General features: G+C 39.1%; 1 protein-coding gene across 1 annotated transcript in view; it reads left to right on the plus strand.

Moving 5' to 3' along the window:
• The window catches only part of LOC121464643 (zinc finger protein 431-like), a 46,341-nt gene that overhangs the window by 13,129 nt on the left and 13,092 nt on the right, over nucleotides 1–20,120 (plus strand). The window contains exons 2-4 of the mRNA XM_041677676.1: nucleotides 2,131–2,257; nucleotides 2,449–2,509; nucleotides 3,646–4,499. Coding sequence (XP_041533610.1) covers nucleotides 2,131–2,257; nucleotides 2,449–2,509; nucleotides 3,646–4,499 — 1,042 coding nt within the window. The remainder of the gene's footprint in view (nucleotides 1–2,130; nucleotides 2,258–2,448; nucleotides 2,510–3,645; nucleotides 4,500–20,120) is intronic.

Below are 20,120 nucleotides of genomic sequence, written 5' to 3' on the forward strand. Positions count from 1 at the left end.
TCCGTTGAGAATTCTCTCTTCAGCTCAGTGCCCCGTTTTATAATTGGGTTGATTAGCCTTTTACGGTCTAGTTTCTTGAGTTCTTTATATATTTTGGAAATCAGACCTTTCTCAGTTGCAGGGTTGGTGAAGATCTTCTCCCAGTAAGTGGGTTGCCTTTTTGTCTTAGTGACAGTGTCCTTTGCTTTACAGAAGCTTCTCAGTCTCAGGAGGTCCCATTTATTCAATGTTGCCCTTGATGTCTGTGCTGCTGGGGTTATACGTAGGAAGTGGTCTCCTGTGCCCATGTGTTGTAGAGTACTTCCCACTTTCTCTTCTATCAGGTTCAGTGTGTTCAGACTGATATTGAGGTCTTTAATCCATTTGGGCTTGAGTTTTGTGCATGATGATAGATATGGATCTATTTTCATTTTTCTACAGATTGACATCCAGTTTTGCCAGCACAGTTTGTTGAAGATGCTCTCTTTTTTCCGTTGTATACTTTTAGCTCCTTTATCGAAAATGAGGTGTTCATAGGTTTGTGGGTTAAAGTCAGGGTCTTCTATTCGATTCCATTGGTCGACTTCTCTGTTTTTATGCCAATACCAAACATTGAATCTATAGATTGCTTTTGGTAGAATTGCCATTTTTACTATGTTGATCCTCCCAATCCAAGAGCAAGCGAGGTCCTTCCATTTTCTGGTGTCCTCTTCAATTTCTTTCTTCAAAGACTTAAAGTTCTGGTCAAATAGATCTTTCACTTCCTTGGTCAGAGTTACCATGCTTGGGGTTTCTTTTTGTGTGTTTATTGTTTTATTGTCTGATGAGCCTAGAATGTAGGTTTTTGCACATATCAAGTGTAAGGTTTTTTTTTAAAATATTTATTTATTTATTTATTTATTTATTTATTTATTTATGTATACAGTATACAATATTCAGTCTGTGTGTGTCTGCAGACCAGAAGAGGGCAGCAGACCTCATTACAGATGGTTGTGAGCCACCATGCGATTGCCGGGAATTGAACTCATGACCTTTGGAAGAGCAGGCAATGCTCTTAACCACTGAGCCATCTCTCCAGCCCCAAGGATAAGTTGCTATGCTGAACTTCACCTACATCTTGAAATTTGAAGTTTGGTGGAGGCTATCATTCTCTTTCCCAGGAAAGTAGTATCCATTGCATTAATACCTCTGCCTTCTGAATCATTGCACTGCAGGGGTGTGACTTTCTACCTGCCTCTAATTTATTTTCTTTTGAATGCTTTCAATGAATATGAGGTTGTATCTATATTCAAGGGTATGTACCACACGCGTGTCTATTCCTCATGGTACTCACAAGAGGCCTCAGCACCTATGAAGTTGAAATAATGGATAATTACAAGCCCCCTTTTAGTACTGGCAATTGTGCCCACTTATCTGCAAGGACAGCAAGACTGCTTAATTGCTGACCCATCTCCCTTACTCTATGTTATTTATGATCATCATTTGCAGGGCTGATGTTTTCTTTGGTCCATTTGTAACTGTTTAACATGCACTCCCTTTTATTAAGATCTTATTATGAAACAGTTTAAACTGGGTCACTGTAGGTTCTGGAAGATGAATGTAGAACTTAAGTGAATACAAAACTTTGTGTAAGAACTTCAGTAAATCCTCTGACTTCTTTTTACACTTTTTATTTGATTGCTTTTTGGATGGATACTGGGTTTTATTAATTTGTAACTCTGGTTTACCTGTAACTCATTGCATAGGCTTTGACTGACATCCACTTCAATTTAATTCTTCTGCTTTTTCATTGATTGCTGGGATTAAAGGCAAGAGTCAATATATCAAAATTTCCCCATCACTTTTCTAGATAATCATTGTTCTTACGATTTCTCTAATGTTTTCTCAGTACTATTGATCTGCTTGATTGTCTGTCTCTGTATATCTGTTTATTGGCATTTCTTTCTCAAGGCTGTATCCTATTTAAAGGGCCAAGGAATGGCACACATGAACCTCCTCTTTAGTTTCCTTCTAAAGTTACTGGTGATTACATTAATTGTAATGTCATGGTAGAAGTGTGAGAAGCAGCAGCATTATAAAAAGATATCATTTTAAAAGAAGAATCCAATGTCAGGATCACACTTTGTTTTACTGTTGGTTGGATTATTCTAGAATTCAGTGACCTATGAAGATGTGCACATTGACTTCACTCAGGATGAGTGGATTTTGCTGAATCCTTCCCAAAAGAGTCTCTACAAAGATGTGATGCTGGAGACATACAGGAACCTCACGGCTATTGGTAAGATTGTGAACTTTCCTTCACGTTTTAAAATAAGGGGACAACTGTGTATTATTTATTGATACTTTTGTATACTTGTGTTGGAGAAAGAGTAAGAATGAGCCAAATAACTAAGGCATAGTTCACTTAAGATATTCTATTTTGCACAGTATTCATTAATATATTATCTTCTTTCTGTTACTATATATTAGGCTACAGTTGGGAAGACCATAATTTTGAAGATCATTGTCAAAGTGCTAGAAAACATGAAAGGTAAATTTTATTTGCAACTTGGTATATATTTGTCTCTGAAGAAATTTTAATTTGTCCTGGATGATTTAAAGAAAAACAATAGTATAAATAAACACAGCTTAAAGTATATTGATGATTATTGATTTCTCATAAAAATCATATGCCTCAATAAGACATAACTGGTCTATGTTTCCAAGGCATTCCTCTAAAGTCAGAAGAGAAACAAATGATTCCTTACCTGATCCCACCATTTGAGTCCTAGTCCCATGAGAACTATGCTGTAGAGCTGCCAATCCATTTAGTTTCATAGCACTCAGATATTGCATAGGGAACACCCATACACACATTGACTAGATAATAAGTCTATGTTTAGAACTGACCAAAAAATAAATACTCAGTAGGAAAGCCAGTTACTCATGTACTTGTGACTTTGCCAAACTTATTGATAGACTTAGTTTATGTGAGTCAAAAGGGCTCTTTTGGAGAAACATTAATTTCTACACCACATGTCTGTGAGGAACAGAAAGTCAAACTGTGTGAATTCAATGGACAACCATTTATTTCTTCTTCCTTTAATAAGAATGTCCTATGTCACAAGTAAGCTTCCCAAAATTGAAAGAGGGACTGTATTTCTTTCAGAATAATGAGAAGATAGGAAAGATGTTTAATATTTCAACACTGGGTAGATTTGTTGAATGTGCTATAAGATTATATTTAATTGGTTTTCAAACTTCCTTGGGAAGACATCAGCAAACTCACACTGAAGATAAGCCCTATGAGTGTTAGACTGTGTCCTTTTGTTTGTCCTAGTACACTTTATTGTGGTAGGTATTGTACTACAGGAAAACATAAGAATGCAAAAAGAATGTAAGGTTATTTAAAACTGAGTTCGTCTAGTTCCTTTCAAATATGTAAAAAAAAAATCTCATAGAAAACAATGCTATAAATGTGGGTCATTTAAAAAAAGACCCTTAACATCAAAAGATCTTCAAACACACAAAACATCCCATACTGAAGGAGAGCACCATGAATGTAAACTTAAAATCTGATTCCTCTTTACAATTAAAGAAAATCATAAAATTAATTCCTACAGATATTAAGATTCATCAGTGTAATGTTTGTGGTAAAACTTTTACATGTGTCAATTATTTTTGCAGTTATGAAAGAAACCATAATGGAGAGAAAGCCTCTGAATATACTCAATGTGATAAAGCCTTTGCATGTTACAGTCATCTTCAAAGGCATGAAAAAATTCATTCTGCAGAGAAGCCATATGATGGTGTTCAACATGTTGAAGCCTTTGGAGGTACCAGTTGTCTGCAAATACTTAAAGGAACACATGCTGGAGAGAAACCCTATGAATGTAATCAATGTGGTAAAGCTTTTTCAAAATATGCTAACCTCCAAATACACGAAAGAACACATACTAAAGATAAACCCTATGAATGTAATCACTGTGGTAAAGCCTTTGCACGTCAGTGTAGTCTCCAAATACATACAAGAACACATACTGGAGAGAAACCCTACACATGTAATCAATGTGGTAAAACCTTTTCACTGAACAGTAGTCTTCGAGTACATAAAAGGACACATACTGGAGAGAAACCTTTTCACTGTAATCAATGTGATAAAGCTTTTGGGAGTCGTGGTGAGCTTCGCAGACATAACAGAACACATACTGGAGAGAAGCCTTTTGAATGTGATCAATGTCATAAAGCTTTTTCACAGAGCTGTAAACTCCGTATACACAAAAGAACACATACTGGAGAGAAACCGTATGAATGTAATCAATGTGGTAAAGCCTTTTCATATATCAGTAGTCTACAACTTCACAAAAGAACACACACTGGAGAGAAACCATATGAATGTAGTCAATGTGGCAAAGCCTTTTCACAACTCAGTAGTCTAAAAACACATAAAAGACTTCATACAGGAGAGAAACCCTATGAATGTAATCAATGTGACAAAGCCTTTTCACGCCAAGGTAGTCTCCAGATACATAAAAGAACACATACTAGAGAGACCTTATTACTGTAATCAATGTAGTAAAGAATTTGCATGTCATAGAAGTGTACACATCCGTCAAAGAACACATGCTGAATAGAAACCCTACACTTTTAGATAATGTGTTAGAGCCTTTGTATATGTCATCAGGCTTCAAAATCTTGAGAAAAAAAATCATACTGCAAAGAAACTCTTTTCTTTTTCTTTTATGGTTTACCTAGATAGAGTTTTCTCTGTAGCATTGGAGTCTATTCTGGAACTCACTCGTAGATGAGGCTGACCTTTAACTCATAGAGATTTGTCTGTCTCTGTCTCCCAAGTGCTAGGATTAAAGGAGTATGCCACCACAGTCCAGCCTGACAACCCCTTTAGGTGCAATCAGGGTAATAAAGTTTTATTCTTCTTGGTAGTGTTTATACAAAAGTAAACTTTTAGTGGATTTAAAGTCTATTAAGGCCTTTGCATATCACAGTACTCTGAGGACCTCAGAACATTCATACTGAAGGGAATGTAACTATAAATGTTTTGAAAATATGTTCAGCCAACACACATTTACTTACATAAGACTGGGAGGAAAACAAGTCTACAAGTATCAAATCTGTTCATGCATTATGAAGACTATTTTGTTTGCACCTGCAAAATTATATGGACAGAAGTCCTATGAATTCAATGATAAGGTAACCCTTTTTGATTTGTCACTTTTCTTCAGTTATATAAATACAAATATTAATTTATATAAATATAAATTTGTAGAAGTTATCTCAATTCAGGAAATACTCAAGCTAGCTTAAAGATAAACAATTATATTTTTACTTATTATAAGGGGAAACTCATTCCACAAGAATGGAAAGTTCAAGTTTCACTGTGTCCCACGAGAATCACCCAGAGAGCAAGCACCTGGTCCATCTCAGTTTTTCTCCTGGGCTCCTGGAAGCCACAGCTTAACTAGGTTCCAGTTCTTAAAGATGATTGGTTAACAAAGCTCCCCCTATCACTTATCCAGTTGTAAAATTTTGTAGATGTGTATGATGCCTCTTCTGTGCCTGCGATAAAGCATAATGTCTAAGTCAATTTATAAAAGATTTTAATGTGACTCTGGATTCTAGATAGTTACGTGAGCCCCTTGATAGTTTTGTCACAAGAAGTGTCAGACACGACAGCTATATTGGGAGGCTAAGAACTCACATCCTCAGCCTGCAGCATGAATCAGGTGTAGGAACATGAAATGGTGTGTGAATGTATACTCTCAGGAACAAACTCGTGACATATTTCTTCCAGGATGACAATATTTTCTAAATTTTCCCAAATGATGCCATTAATTGAGAATGATTAATATCCGTAACTTCAAGTCTACATTCTTGCTTTCTATTGCATGATCCAAATCACGATCGAGAAAAACTCTGGAAGTAAGCCTTTAAAGGCCTCAACACCTGGGTTACAAGAATGAATGCTTACAGGAGAAAAACATTCATGCGTGAAAAAATTGTCTAGTCAAAGATTTTATTTAATTTTAATGTGCCTTTGTGTGGGTATGTGAATATTCATGCCTGCTCCCAGGAAGGGTAGACCCATGGGTCTACCTATTGCAGAACTATCGGAAGTTCTCAATAACTTGACCTTCATCCTGACAATGAACTTGTCCTAGCTGTTTATCCAATCCCTAGCTCTGTAAATATTTTGAAGAATTTTTTTTTATAATCTTAACATCAAATAATAGGGAAGAGCTCCTGCAAGAGAAAAATCTTCATGTAAATGATATGGTAAAGACTTTAGACATCACAGTGGTCTTTATTGTCAGAAATTCTTGTTTCATATCTTTTTCATTATGAACAAAGTTAATCATTTACTATCTTTAATGTGATGGTGGACATTTCTCCATTGCAGTTTCTGGTTAGTGAGAGATATTAAAGTGTTCTATACATTTAGCAAATCCTTTCAATGAAGTTTATTTTGTGCTCTTTGTATTCTTTCTGTGATATTTGTACATCTCCTACTCTACTATCACTTAGCATTAGATATTTTCCTGCTGAAATATATAAAATGAGATGTCCATCATCTAAGTAGAACATTATTTTAATATTAAGCAGTGTGTATTCATGCTTTTTAAGTAATGCTGTCTGTGAAGGAGGGGTGGTGAATTTTTTTTCCTGGATTTCTTTTTTTCCTATAGTCAAAAATTCCCTTGAGATGTCATTTGCTATCCAGTCTAGTTTTATGTCACTAATTAGTTATGAATACATCTGAACTCATAATCATCATGGGTCAGTCTCTTGAATATAAGTCCAAGGGTACATGTTAGACCCCAACATTTGCTGTTTTATCTACATATTTTATCAAAATTAAGGTTAAAATGCATAATAGGTTAGAGTATAAGAAATATTACCTCATATGTGTGTCCACAGCATCATTTTTTTTTTTTTTTTTTTTTTTTTTTTTTTTTTGGTTTTTCGAGACAGGGTTTCTCTGTGGCTTTGGAGCCTGTCCTGGAACTAGCTCTGTAGACCAGGCTGGTCTCGAACTCACAGAGATCCGCCTACCTCTGCCTCCCGAGTGCTGGGATTAAAGGCGTGCGCCACCATCGCCCGGCTCACAGCATCATTTTCATCAAACTGGTAGAGATGTAAAATGTAGGACAATCAGTAATCAACTGAATATTTCACAGTATAACTTGATGTCCTGTGGATATGTATACATTATTTGAAGTGTATGCATCTTCCTGTCCCCATTATTTATCCATTTGTCACTTCATCATGAAGTGCTTCCTTCTAAGGGAATTATCTAGAGAAGCCAGGTAATGTAACATCAGTGAGATTTATTTGAAAAATAGTTTCTGTTATATGTATGTGTGATATGATTATGGAATTTTAGCCCTGACAGATATGTGTTACACCATAAGACAAGTTTTTGTGGTAAACTCTTGGCTCTCTTCATTTGATGATCAAGATTAGGTTACCAGACTTGCACACCACACTCATTTCCCACTAAATCTGCACACTGATTAATTGAAACATTCTACCAGGAAAATGTTGCCTTTTTTCAGATTGTAAACATGTTTTCATTGATGGATAGAGGAAAAACAACAACTTAAATAATAAAACCTATTTTCAATTGAAAACGATAACCTGCTGTCTCTTTTGTTTTTCCCTTTTTGTAGATTATGTTATCCTTAGGACTAAACATTTTTCATAACATTTTCTCAAAAACCGCAAGGAATACCATAATATTTCTCAGTACATAAAGTTTGTTGCTGCTGTCTGATAACTTGAGTTTGTCATTGTGTATACCGAGTGCAAAAGTGGAGGCCATCAGAGGGTATCTGATCCTCTTTAACTGGAGTAAAAGAGAATTGTGAGCTGTTTTGTGGGTTCTGGGAAGCAAAGTCAGGCCCTGTGGATAATCAGCCAGTGTTGTCATCTGCTGAGCCATCTATTCGGTCTAGTGAACATGTCATTGGATTGTAGAGGGAGCCCAGAGTTCCAAGAAAGACTGTGATTAGCTCAGATGAGTGTTCAGAGTGCTCGCTGCAGGTCCAGAACTTCAGAGTCATTAATTACACCTGCAAGTATCTGATGAGGTATTTGCACCCAGGGTTTTCTAATTTTGATAATGTTTCCTACCCAAGGAATCCTAGGTCACTCTGGGGTCAGATCATTTTGTTCATTAATTACTGGAGATTTTCTTTAAGTGGGAGAATTTGACTCAGGCAGGGATGAGCTAACTAATTGAGTATCCAATGCAACATGTTCAGCCCTGGAACTAAATATACACAACCAACAGAAATGACCTCAGCAGGTTTTATACACGTATTTGCACACACTTAGTCACACATGCATATAAAGGAGAAAATTAAAAGGAAATAATTTATGAACATGTGAAGAGAACAAAGAAGGGTGAAAGTTATATAATATATAAAGTAAAATGTATGAAAATAAATTTTAAATTAAAAAGCAGCTGTAGAGACAGCTTATAAGTTAAGAGCACTGTCTGTTGTTAAAGAGGAAAAGGATCCATTGCAAGAAATCATGGTAGCTAACCATCTCCTGTAACTCCAGTCCCAAGGGTTCTGATGCCCTCTTCTGGCCTTTTAGGTACTGTGCACAGAAAATGGCAGGCAAACAGTACATACCAAAACCATAATGAAGCCCTAAGAGACAGGCAGAGGGCAGGTCTGGATAAACTGAACTCCGCAAGGAGGCAACTATAACTTTAAAATCTAGCTAGCCCTCTCAGAGGAAAAGGCAGCCTTATTCTAACATTTGAAGAGCTCAGCAAGGCTGTTCATTTAATAACAGCATTCACAGTGGGGATTGGGGACTTCCTCGATTTTCCCCATTTTCGTGTTATTTCGCTTTCATATGTGTGAGGATTGTGGCAATGGTACATCTTTGAAATGTCTTAGTGCTTCTCCTTGGTGCAGATCATAATGTATGATCTAAAAGATAGATTTGCTCTGTAAATTTTCATCTTCTTAAATGACTAGACTTGCAGGCTCCTGTCACTGTATTGTTCAATGTATAACTTGGGACATGAACTAGAAGAAGAAAAAGGATGACGGCATATGTGGAATGCGAAGTCTGTTCTAGACTGGTTCCTCTTCTAGCATTAGCCAGAGCTGAATGCATGCTGCTTAAAACCAGATTTTTGTCTGTCTTTGAAGTGTGTAATAAGCTTTATCCCTGGGAATGCAAATAAATTCTTATATTAAATGACTGTAACACCACTGAATTTAAATTCCCCATTTGAGTCACGTAGTCAACTGTCCATTGAAGTAACAGGAAAAGGATTTGCATATGGAGCCTGGTTTCTCCTTCAGAGCAGAACAGGAAGAACAGTTTACTGAGTACACTGCGGGGGGGGGGGGGGGGGGGGGGGGGGGGGCAGGGAAGGCAGTCTGTTTCTGGAGTGACCATTATGAAAAAAAATTACTGATTCTGGTAAGGGCAGTAAACAGTGGTGTCTTTTGGGGGTACCAGCCCCTCAGATCCCTTTAGGATTCAGCTAAAGCATTACAACTGGTAAAGGAAATCTTTAAGTTTAAAAAATGCATCTAGAGCCTGTGGCTAGGCCTTCAGGCAGACTACAGGAGAGAGCTGTCCTATTTTGGGATGAAGGTGGCTATTGTAGAGTCTGGAGGCTTCAAGACTGCTCTGAATGACAGGCATTCGTCAATTATCTAGATGCTGTGGGACCAGATCAGCTCAGTGGTCAAAGAGATCTATGGAGAGAAATTTTTGCAGTCCTACTTGCGAACAGTGACGTCATTGGTGGGAACATGCTCAGAGGACCTTACTTTGGTAACGGACTGCATGGAACATGCATTGACTTCCTGTCATCCTTGCACCCGGTACTCAACCAGCTGGGAAGCTAAGCTCTTGTACCTCCCCATGAGCTACCTGCCCACCTTCCTCTCAGATGCCTTCTACTGGAGCTCAGCAAAGCCTGCCCCGTCCCCGTGAAATCTGCCCTCGTGCAGAGTGGGGAAGTTAGGTGGATGGAGGGAGGGGATGGTACCAGGGGCCATTGTTCACCATGTTCATGAAAATCATTCTGCTTTCACACTGCTCTCGACCAGTGAAGTCTAAAGGAGCCAAAGAATTCACCAAGGAATAGGGATACAAAGGTGCTGGCAAGAACTTCTTAAATTAGGCAACTTCCCATGAGTCTGTGCATCATGGCTGATTGTGAGAATCCACAGAACTGGGGGAAGTTACAGCCCCTTTCCTCAGGATGTGCATGGGCCTGGCTTCTCAAACCATTACGTAGCATGGAAAGAACCCTGTCCTCAATCATCTTTGTCCATGCTGTCAAGTGGGAGGGCCACCGCCAACACCCCATGTCCTAATGCCACATTAGAACATAACACTCATGGTATGGAACCTGCTCAAGACTGAGAAACCAACTTTTGATTTGTACTGAAACGTGGCTTTCTTTGGATTCCTTTCATTTTACAATAAATGTTGGAAAGATTAAAAAAATGCATCCAGGCCGGGCGATGGTGGCGCACGCCTTTAATCCCAGCACTTGGGAGGCAGAGGCAGGCGGATCTCTGTGAGTTCGAGACCAGCCTGGTCTACAGAGCTAGTTCCAGGACAGGCTCCAAAGCCACAGAGAAACCCTGTCTCGAAAAACCAAAAAAAAAAAAAAAAAAAAAAAATGCATCCACTAACTGGTGATTTTTCCTGAGCATATATGTCTCCATATTGTTCTCTCTTTCTTGTTCTCTTGTGCTGCAAAGATTTCCAGTTGTTATACACTTACAATTCTCCAGCCCTAGTAGAATCCAGGATTGGAATTCTTTCATGGCCATAAAAGACAGAGAAGGATTTTTACACACAAAGCAGTAGCTGCCAGCTTACTTTATGTCTCTAGGTGGCTGTAGATAGTGAGTGGAGAGGTTTATTATGGGAGAGATTAAATCATCACTGAAATCTAGGGGGGGGCGGGATTTGTGTGCTACACTATATTCTTAAGTGATTAGATGAGAAGTTAATGGATTTATAATCAGTAAAAATTAGGAGCAAGGCAAGGCTGCCTTTTTACTGAACTGGTTTTCCCCCAGTAGGCATAGGGTATAGGGTAACAAGGCAAACTATGTAACAACCAGGGGGAACATCGGTCCCTTGGTTCAAGAGCACTTTTGCCAAAGATTAGCAGCCTCTAGGGGTTGTTTAGATCAGATGTTTACACCTTTTGCTCTAAGCAGTTGAAACAAGGAGAGGATGTTGGAGCCACAAACACTGCAGTGAATGAATGTACTGCTGCCAGGTCAGTAGACCTTAAGTGGAGTTCAGATCCCTGCCTGCCCTGAACAGATTTCTGTACTGTAACTTGCTAAAACCTAAATGATCAAACTTGTACTTTAAACCCTAAAACTGTCTTGTAGGCAGCCCAGATACCTATCCCTGGTGCTTCTCATTTAAATGACAAAGCAGGTTTCACTAACAGGCCCCCAGCATTAGGCTTTGTGGGGAGACCATTTTAGCTGCTTTAAAAACCCAAATGATGATTTCTCAACATTGCATAAATGATTCCTACAGCTTTTCTTCCTGTCACCTGTATAAAACCTCTCTTTCTTTCTGGGTGAGGCTATCCTTCTCCAGTTATGTTTACAAAAAAATAAGTGGCCAGGCACAGAGAGTTCCTGCTAGCCCACCCAGGACCAAGTCCCTGAGAGGATGCTCTCTCCGAGGACTTGTGAAAACGCTACAGGATTTTTCCACTTCGATTGGAGACATTCAAGATAATGAAATAAATCTTACTTTATATTGCACATTAACTCTGCATCAGTCTAATTGTGTGCACTCTCCCAGACAGCTGTTTCTGCCCCTCCCCCCTGCTCTTTCACTGTCTATCCCAGCTTGCTCAGGTATCAGCAAGCTGCCACTCTCCTACAGTCCTAGGCCATCCCACCCATCTAAGAACAAAAACAAAACAAAACAAAACAAAAAAACACATGCCGCTGTTCACTCTTTAAATTTTAAACCTGTACTTTTCATTTAACTCTAAACATTTTTTTTTAATTCTAATTCTAGGGACCTATTTCTTCAACTGTATAACTGTCATATTAATTGCTATTTACCTTACAGGTATAGATAAAATATAGCTGCAAAATAGCTGTCTCTTTGCTTCTTCCACAGTATGAATTTCAGTACAGACCACAAATAGTAATAACCTGATAGATATAACATTTTTGACTCTTAAAAATGATTCTTATGAGCTTCAAGAGATTGATTTAGATCCAGCAACATTGTCACAACTAAAAGTAAACTCAGCTAAGTATTATTTGTTTGTAATTTGTTTTTCCACCTGCCTAATTCTTTTGTACAGGAGAGGAACTTTCCCTGTCTCCCTTGCCTGGTTTGCCTTTTTCTAATCTGCCAAAACTGTGCACTTAAAAACTTCAAGTGTGCACCTAAGAGATGAAGATTCTTCTTTAAGATTCCTTAACCTCATATTCTTCTATTAACATGTATTTATTCCACCAGGTTTATAATTATTTAAGGAGTTAGAGATTGCTAGGCAGCTTCCTTGCCACAGCTGTGCACCTTGCCCTCCAGCTCTGTCTGCAGCTCTCACCCAAGGAATCCCTATTGCATTCTCCTGACACAGACTGCTCCAAGGCTGCCTACAGGCCTCCCAGAGTCTGATGCAGCCTGCTCTTCCCTGGTCTCCATGGGTTTCCACTATGCTCCAGCCTTCAAGACAAGACCTACAACTTCTCCCCTAATCAGCAGGAAGCAACTATGAGAGAACTTCACATCTTCTGTCACCTTTTATTGTGTTAAACTCTATGCCCCAGAGACTAGACTGCCTTTAAACATATTCTATCACTAATGCCTATATTCTGCCCATGAGACTGTAATGTATATGTTATCAGTCACTCTCCTCGTGTATTTCTGACAACTTCTGCTATGAACATCTAGCTATGTATGTTTTGAGAAAGTTGGTATTGTCCTATCCTGAATAAAATGGGTTACCTTTGCCTTGATCACAAATTTTACTTATCAGGTCTATTTCAACTGCAACCATGGTCCCACAGATGCATACCAGGTAATCTCTGCCTAACAATTCTTCATCAAAGTACATTCTAATAATCAATGACTAATAGACAAAACTAGCCTTCTAAACTTAAAATCCTTTATTTAAGAACTCAATTCTACCACTTTTAGATGGACTTAACTACATCATGTCGTAATAACTGTCAACTTTTATATTAGTGCTATGTTTTACCATAGATGAGAGATATTCTAAAATCCTGTAAAACTCATCTGTAGGATAGACAAACTAGTTCTCTGGTTGCCATCAATAGATTATTTGGCATTAATTTTAAAATTATTATTCATTTCCCAGAGAAATATGCACAGTCTGTTTTTATTAAACGAAGGAAGTGGAGAAGTTGCAGCCACAAGTATTACACAATGAATGCACAGCTGACAGACCTATAGGCCGATTCTCAGGAATATACACCCCATATGGAGAACCGGATTGAGAGCTTTGGGGACACTTGTGTTTTGGACAGTCACTGTCAATTCTGCAGAAATCTTGTGAAATCATGGCATTTCTCCCCTTCAAAAAGTTATTCACACCAAAGTACCCAAGCAGTATATGGGTACCAAATAACCTCTCATTCACAAATGCCACGCGACTTTTGAGCAATAACTTTCACTCTATGTTGAATAGTCAAGTCTACATTACATTAATACCCTATAATTTCCCTTGCTAATAGACCATGTAGAAATTCCAAAAAGATAGACAACATGCCCACCCTTACTGGCAAACAGGTCTGGGTATCATAAGCTGGTGATCACAGTTGAGATTGGGCTGAGGGGAGTGGGTGAGTCCAGGGTTTATGGAAGTCTACTGATCCTATCCAAAGGTTTGGAATGTCAGATATGTCCCCTTGGATACTGGCCCTTCTTATGTGGTGTCACTTTTCCTGCAGGGATGCTTTGCCAGGTCCTTCCTACTTATTTTTTATGATTCTGTAGTGCATGTAGAGATGACTGTTAATGTCTGTGTGGGTTATATAGGCTGGAAACCTCAAGCTAGGTGGGAATAGCAAGCACAGCATAACCACCAGGAACAGCAAAGAACTATGAACAGCATAGTTAATAGAGAGGCCATAGAAAGAATAAACAGGACATGATAAAAGGATGTATGTGAATTAATTTATTTTTTGTGCTCAGATCCTATTAGTCAGATTTCCCACTGCTATATCAAATCTTTCTAAACGCTGAATGGTTTAGTGGGGTTTACCCCCAAAATAAACCTCGATAGGAGGTACTGAAGCTCTAAATTATCAGATCTGGTTTTTGATGCCTCTCTGCCACTCTGGTCATTGGTAGTGTAAGTTTGGAGGCCCCAGAAAAAGATGGATTGTCTTCTTTGGGCTGTGGGCAAATATTTAATTCTTTTTCTTCCTATCTGGGGGAGTAAAACGTAAGTAGTAAATCTCATTCACTAAAGTCATCTATAAATTTAGGTGAAGGTGAGTATGAAGATTTAGGAGTCTTTCACAAAAAGGTTACTTTAGGCCAATCTCTTCTCTTATCTGTAAAAGAGATAAAACCAGAGAATACTTTTTTTTCTGTCTATTTGAGTGACTATCAATCTACAGTCTTATGAATATAGTATTTCTATGCCCTTGAAATCTATGAATGGTTTTAATGAAGTACTTTTGCCTGGACACTTAATCCTGGCCAAATGGCTGCCAATAAAGATAATCACAAGAAGTTATAGTTCTGTGTATACATTGGAAAAAAGAATGAAGATCGGGTAATGGGGAACAGGTTTTTTGTGATACTGTGCCTGCTTTTGCACATAGTTAGGGGAAATTGTGCCCAAAATGAGATCAAATCATGCTAAACTGTGGGCAATATATCCCAAAAAGGTAACAGATGAGAGTAAGCTATGGGAGAATTCTGTAGCCAGGAAACAATCCAGTTAATTTACAAGGCAATTATGCCGATATGCCTCATGTCTTGATTAAATCCATCACAACAGAATCATTGATTCTGATGGGTCAATCTCAAAAAATGATAACTGTATAATTACTGCATAATCCTGTGGCTCATAGTAGGGAGTGATTCTGTAATTTCCCAGCATGTATTAATGCATGTCATGTGAATGAAGACAGACCAGATTACTGGGTATACAATTGGGGGTATTCTCTTGAGCAAATGAATATTTAAGGAAAAGGTTTTTTTATAGATTTTAATTTTGTTTTGCAAATAGGTACTGTGGAATACTCATATATACCATGACAATGTGTTGATGTCATTATTAGTAACAAAGTATAGGAAGGAAAACCAAACTGAGGACTCTGGGAAGAGCAGAGTCAGAGAACTCACAAACCAAATGCAGACATATAAGGAGATGAATGTGTTATGCTAATAAATGTACCACCACATGTCTGAACATAGATAAGAAATATGGGTTAATTTTAAATGTTAGAGTTACCTAGTAATAAGCCTAAACTCTCTGCCAATCATTTATAATTAAAATTAAGTCTCCATGTCAGTTTTTGGAAACTGTCAGAAGAGGAAATCTCTGCCTACAAATGTGTATAGTCCTGATTGACAAAACTGGGTCATCCCAAGGTTTCAGACACAGGCCATTGACTGTAGCAGTGGTTTCATGTCACAGATCTAAATCAGCTCACATTACACAAGTTCACACTGCTGTGGGAAAATGCTTATGTATTCTTTGAATATGTATTCCTTTCATTGGTTAACAATATACCGGAATTGGCCTATAGTTGGGCAGAATAACGCTACGCAGGAGTGGGCAAAGGAGATACAGAGATCAGCAATTAGACTTTGATTGACAGCATATGTTCAAGTTAATGCAGCTGCCAAGAAGGTCTGGCATAGACTTTCGTCTTCTAAAGAACAGGCTGAGGAGTTGTCTAGTATGACAGGGACCAGATAAATTATTTCAAGACTTTGTCTCCAGACTGACACAGGCATCTAATAGGTTGATTGGAGGAACAGAAGCAGGGCAATCAATAGTTAAAGAGCTAGCATTTGAGAATCCTAATGCCGTGTGTAAAGCGGCTCTAAAACCTTTTAGAAAGCAAGGTGTCATTGTCTACAAATGGCAGCCCAATATGCCACAGTCAGTCAACAAATGGCACCTAAATGTGGGTCTGAGCAGTAAACCCCAAAACACACAGAAGTGTGGGCACGTGTACAAGGGAGCATGTGAGGGATCCCACAAGAAAACTGCACCACAGGTGGAGAGGTAAGTAATGAGTGCTCAGAAATAAGTAGTAGATACAAAAATGAAAGAGTAAAGCTGGGCATAAATTTGGGAGCAAAAATGCAAATATTTGTAAACATGGCACAAGAAAATAGTACTGAAGATCTGTACAGTTGCTTAAATGGATTTTGATAGCCAGAGGAGCTGAAAAGAAGCAGAGACAAAGGCAGAAATTTTTAGAGTTTTTAAATATTTTAGTCCTCCCAGAACACTGGCAGTGTATCCGCTGCCATCTTCAGGCAGCTCCAGGACTTGGAGAGACCAAAATAAGTTTTGCCTTCACCCTTGCAACCAGCAGTGCTGTGGTCACCAACCCACAGCCTCTCACACTTCTGTCTGGATGAAAAGAATGAAGAGGGTATGGTGTTTGCCCTAGAATTGGCCTAGGTTACTGCTGAAATTGGGGTAGTCCAAGCATACATGTTGTGGCCACCTGAGTCTGACCCATGCTGTGCTGTGGAGCCAGTCAATGGAAAGACCTATAGGATAATTGACACATTAGACAAAAAGCCTATAATAGATAAATCTATGGCTTTTAAAAGAGAAGAGGATTCGGAATTCGTCTAATTGTGTGATTACAAAAGATAAAATAATAAAGCAAGTATAGTAAAAATCGTTATGACTGTACCCACTTAAGCTTAAGAATGTGGCAGTCTCAAAGCCTCTGTAATGGTGGACACCTGAGAACCTGCGCTAAATTTGCCAGCTGGTCATAGTCTGTTATGGGACATAGTCTGTAGCTATCATGCAATCTTCTGGCAGGAGAAAAAGAAATCAGCTTAGTTGTCATTTGATGCTTGGGTTGCTCTCATGACTGTCAGAAGTGCCTGTGACTCCTGGTGTCAGCCTGAAGCCACAGAACAAACATCATCTTTGGTTTCCTAAAATCTGTACTCATTAGTATTCTGTGCACCCTTCCATCCTTTGAACAGGAGAATCAGTCTACTCCACATTGTGTAATGGGCAGTGTTAGCTGGCCATGCCATGTCCAGGAGGATGAAGGCAGTGTGGTTGTGGATTGCAGGAAGATAGCTGTGTCATCTATCTGATAGAGGCATAAGTGATATTGAAATTCATATGTCTGCAGATCTGTAAAAGTCTGGGTCTGGGGTGGAAGCCAGAGCCAAGGAATCCTGCGCTGTGTCTTTAAACACACTGTAAAGCTCAGGGAGGTGCTCTTGTCACTCAAGCCTCACTAGCCAATCAAGACTTCCAGGCCAACCTGTCAGTCAGAAATCAGGCAGGGCACTTCCTGGCAGCCATGCTGCTGGATTGATTTTAAAGCTGAGAAGGTGCCAGAAGATTGTATTCTGTGCTGTGAGTGCTACTGCAGCGAGCTCTGAGGAGAACATGGGTGAGCCTGGAAGCCAAGACATGGTGAGTAAGGGGTTGCTGTTCCAAGATGAGGAGAGGATGGTGAGCCATGGGAGACAGTGTGGCAGGCTCTCCTTGAGCGAGTGTAGGAACCCACTGCTACCATCAGTGTTTTCTGAGGTCCCATGTGGTCCTTGCAACTCCCCAGAACCAGGTCTTGGCCTCTGAATAACTTCCCTCTGTGGGCTGCATCTGTGAAAAGCATTTCCAGCAGGGAATTGTGTGTCGAAACATCTTTATGGTTCATATCAACGTGATTTTGATACGTATGGAAGGCAGGATCTCAAACTTGGAGATTCCTAGCTTTTCTATTATCGTTCAGAAGCTTTGCCCTTTGCAATTAACATTTAGGAGTACGATCCCTTTGGAGTTAATTTTGTGGAGTTTGTAAATGGCATTCTTGCGTTTCTTCCCACTCTACCACTAACCGGTGGTGCAGAAGAGTAGAAATTTGATATAAAGGCATCAACAATTCTTAGGAGATATTAGCTGAGGAAGGTTGCCTCTAAATTACCCAAAGATAGCAAAGTAGTGTGCTAACTAGGCCTGGTAGAGATTAAGATGCTAGGATACAAAATTGTTTACAAGGATTGTTTAAACATTTGCTCTAGACCATGACAGAGACACCACTGATTTATAAACAGCCACTACTCCTGTCCCAAATCAATGAAGAAACCTCTAACGTGCTGCTCAAGGTCATTATGGGATCATAATGAACATTAGGGTATGGTGTGAGTTAAAGTTCCAATTCTTTTTAGAGAAAATTATAGTTCTGTCAGATGTATATGCTGAGAGAAGTGACAGTCATTTGAAAAGGAAAATGCTGTTGTGTTGAGAGCTGGCCATATCAATGATGTCTTTCCATTTAGGGTCCAACTCATGGAGAAGGAACTAAGCTCCTCCTCAAAACCAGGGATACTCTTGACAGAGCCAGGAACAGCCTAGTGAGTGTCTAGGCCTTGGGGTTTTGCCTAAGGTCCTGAGTTATGGAGAATAAAATAGAACTCCTTCATTGTAACCAGGAATATGTTTGGGAGAGAGGTTAAGGATCTGGAACCAGTGCCTTTCTGGAGAGGTTCTTCAGATCCTGAGAATCCAACTCTTCCCACCACAGTGAGCTATGGTCCCAAGGCCACTTTGGGCATAGTCCATAATATTCTTGATATCGCCTTTGTTTTTCTTGTGTTGCATTTTTTTTTTTTGTGACAGGGTTTTTCTGTGGCTTTGGAGTCTGTCCTGGAACTAGCCCTTGGAGACAAAGCTGGCCTCGAAATTCCTGAGAGCCACCTGCCTTTGCCTTCCCAGTGCAGGGATTAAATGTGTGCTCCACCACCACCCTGCTATTGTGTTCCATTGCTTGATTAACCTTATTCTGAGTTTGTCCCATTGTGTGGTAGTTTCTGCTGATTTCCTAGAAATCTCCTATTTCCTCCCATTTCCCCTTACAAATGGTATACAAGAAGCTATTCATCTTCAGAAGCTTACTTGGAATAAGACATAGCTTATACAAGACTTCTCTGTCCCAGCTTTTATCATACCTTTGTTCCAGTTTTCCTGTCTTTCTCACCTGGCACTGCACGTAGGGCCCTGACAGTAAAGTATGACCTGCTGCTCAGGTCACTTACATACTTTTGACATAATTGTGGCAGTATCCTTGCTGAGATCTGGAACCTGACATACAGAGTTGTCAATGGCCTGTTTCTCAATCCTTGGAGCTGTATTAACTGGATAAAGCAGGATTGAACATATCTGCACAGGACAGTTACCTAATTTGAAATTCAATATTCACTTCCTCAAGCTAACCTTCCTATTATTTATTTATTTATTTATTTATTTGATATTCGAGACAGGGTTTCTCTGTAGTTTTTGGTGCCTCTCTTGGAACTAGCTCTTGTAGACAAGGCTGGTCTCGAACTCACAGAGATCCGCTTGCCTCTGCCTCCCGAGTGCTGGGATTAAAGGCATGAACCACCACCGCCCGGCTTGACTGTAACTCTGTATATCAGGTTCCAGATCTCAGCAGCAAACATGAGCATGTGAGCAATATCATTCTGTCTTTTATGAGAGGCACGCCATCTAAAAGGGAATGGCCTACTCCTTTTCAAAGTCAATATACCTGAGGTTTATCTTACTGATTTTTTAAAAATGATTTATTATGATTTATTTAACTTTATGAGCATTGGTGTGAAGTTGTCAGATCCCCTGGAACAGGAGTTACAGACAGTTGTGAGCTGCCATGTGGGTGCTGGGAAGTGAAGCTGGGTCCTCTGGAAGAACAGTCAGTGTTCTTACCTGCTGAGCCATCTCCGCAGCTCCTATCTTACTGATTTTAAAATACATTATTTTCATCTTTTTAAAAAGCCCATTATTTATATTCTCTTTCAAATTTTATTTCTTTAAATGCATTACTCTTCTAATGACTATTGAATTCTCTTCCCCACTTTTTTAAACATTATATTCCTGTTTTTCCTGAGTGTTACTGATTTTTTTTATT

Source organism: Microtus oregoni, unplaced genomic scaffold, assembly GCF_018167655.1.
Source record: "Microtus oregoni isolate MIOR12 unplaced genomic scaffold, Mior012 000029F_ref0000214, whole genome shotgun sequence".
NCBI classification, from domain to species: Eukaryota; Metazoa; Chordata; class Mammalia; order Rodentia; family Cricetidae; genus Microtus; species Microtus oregoni.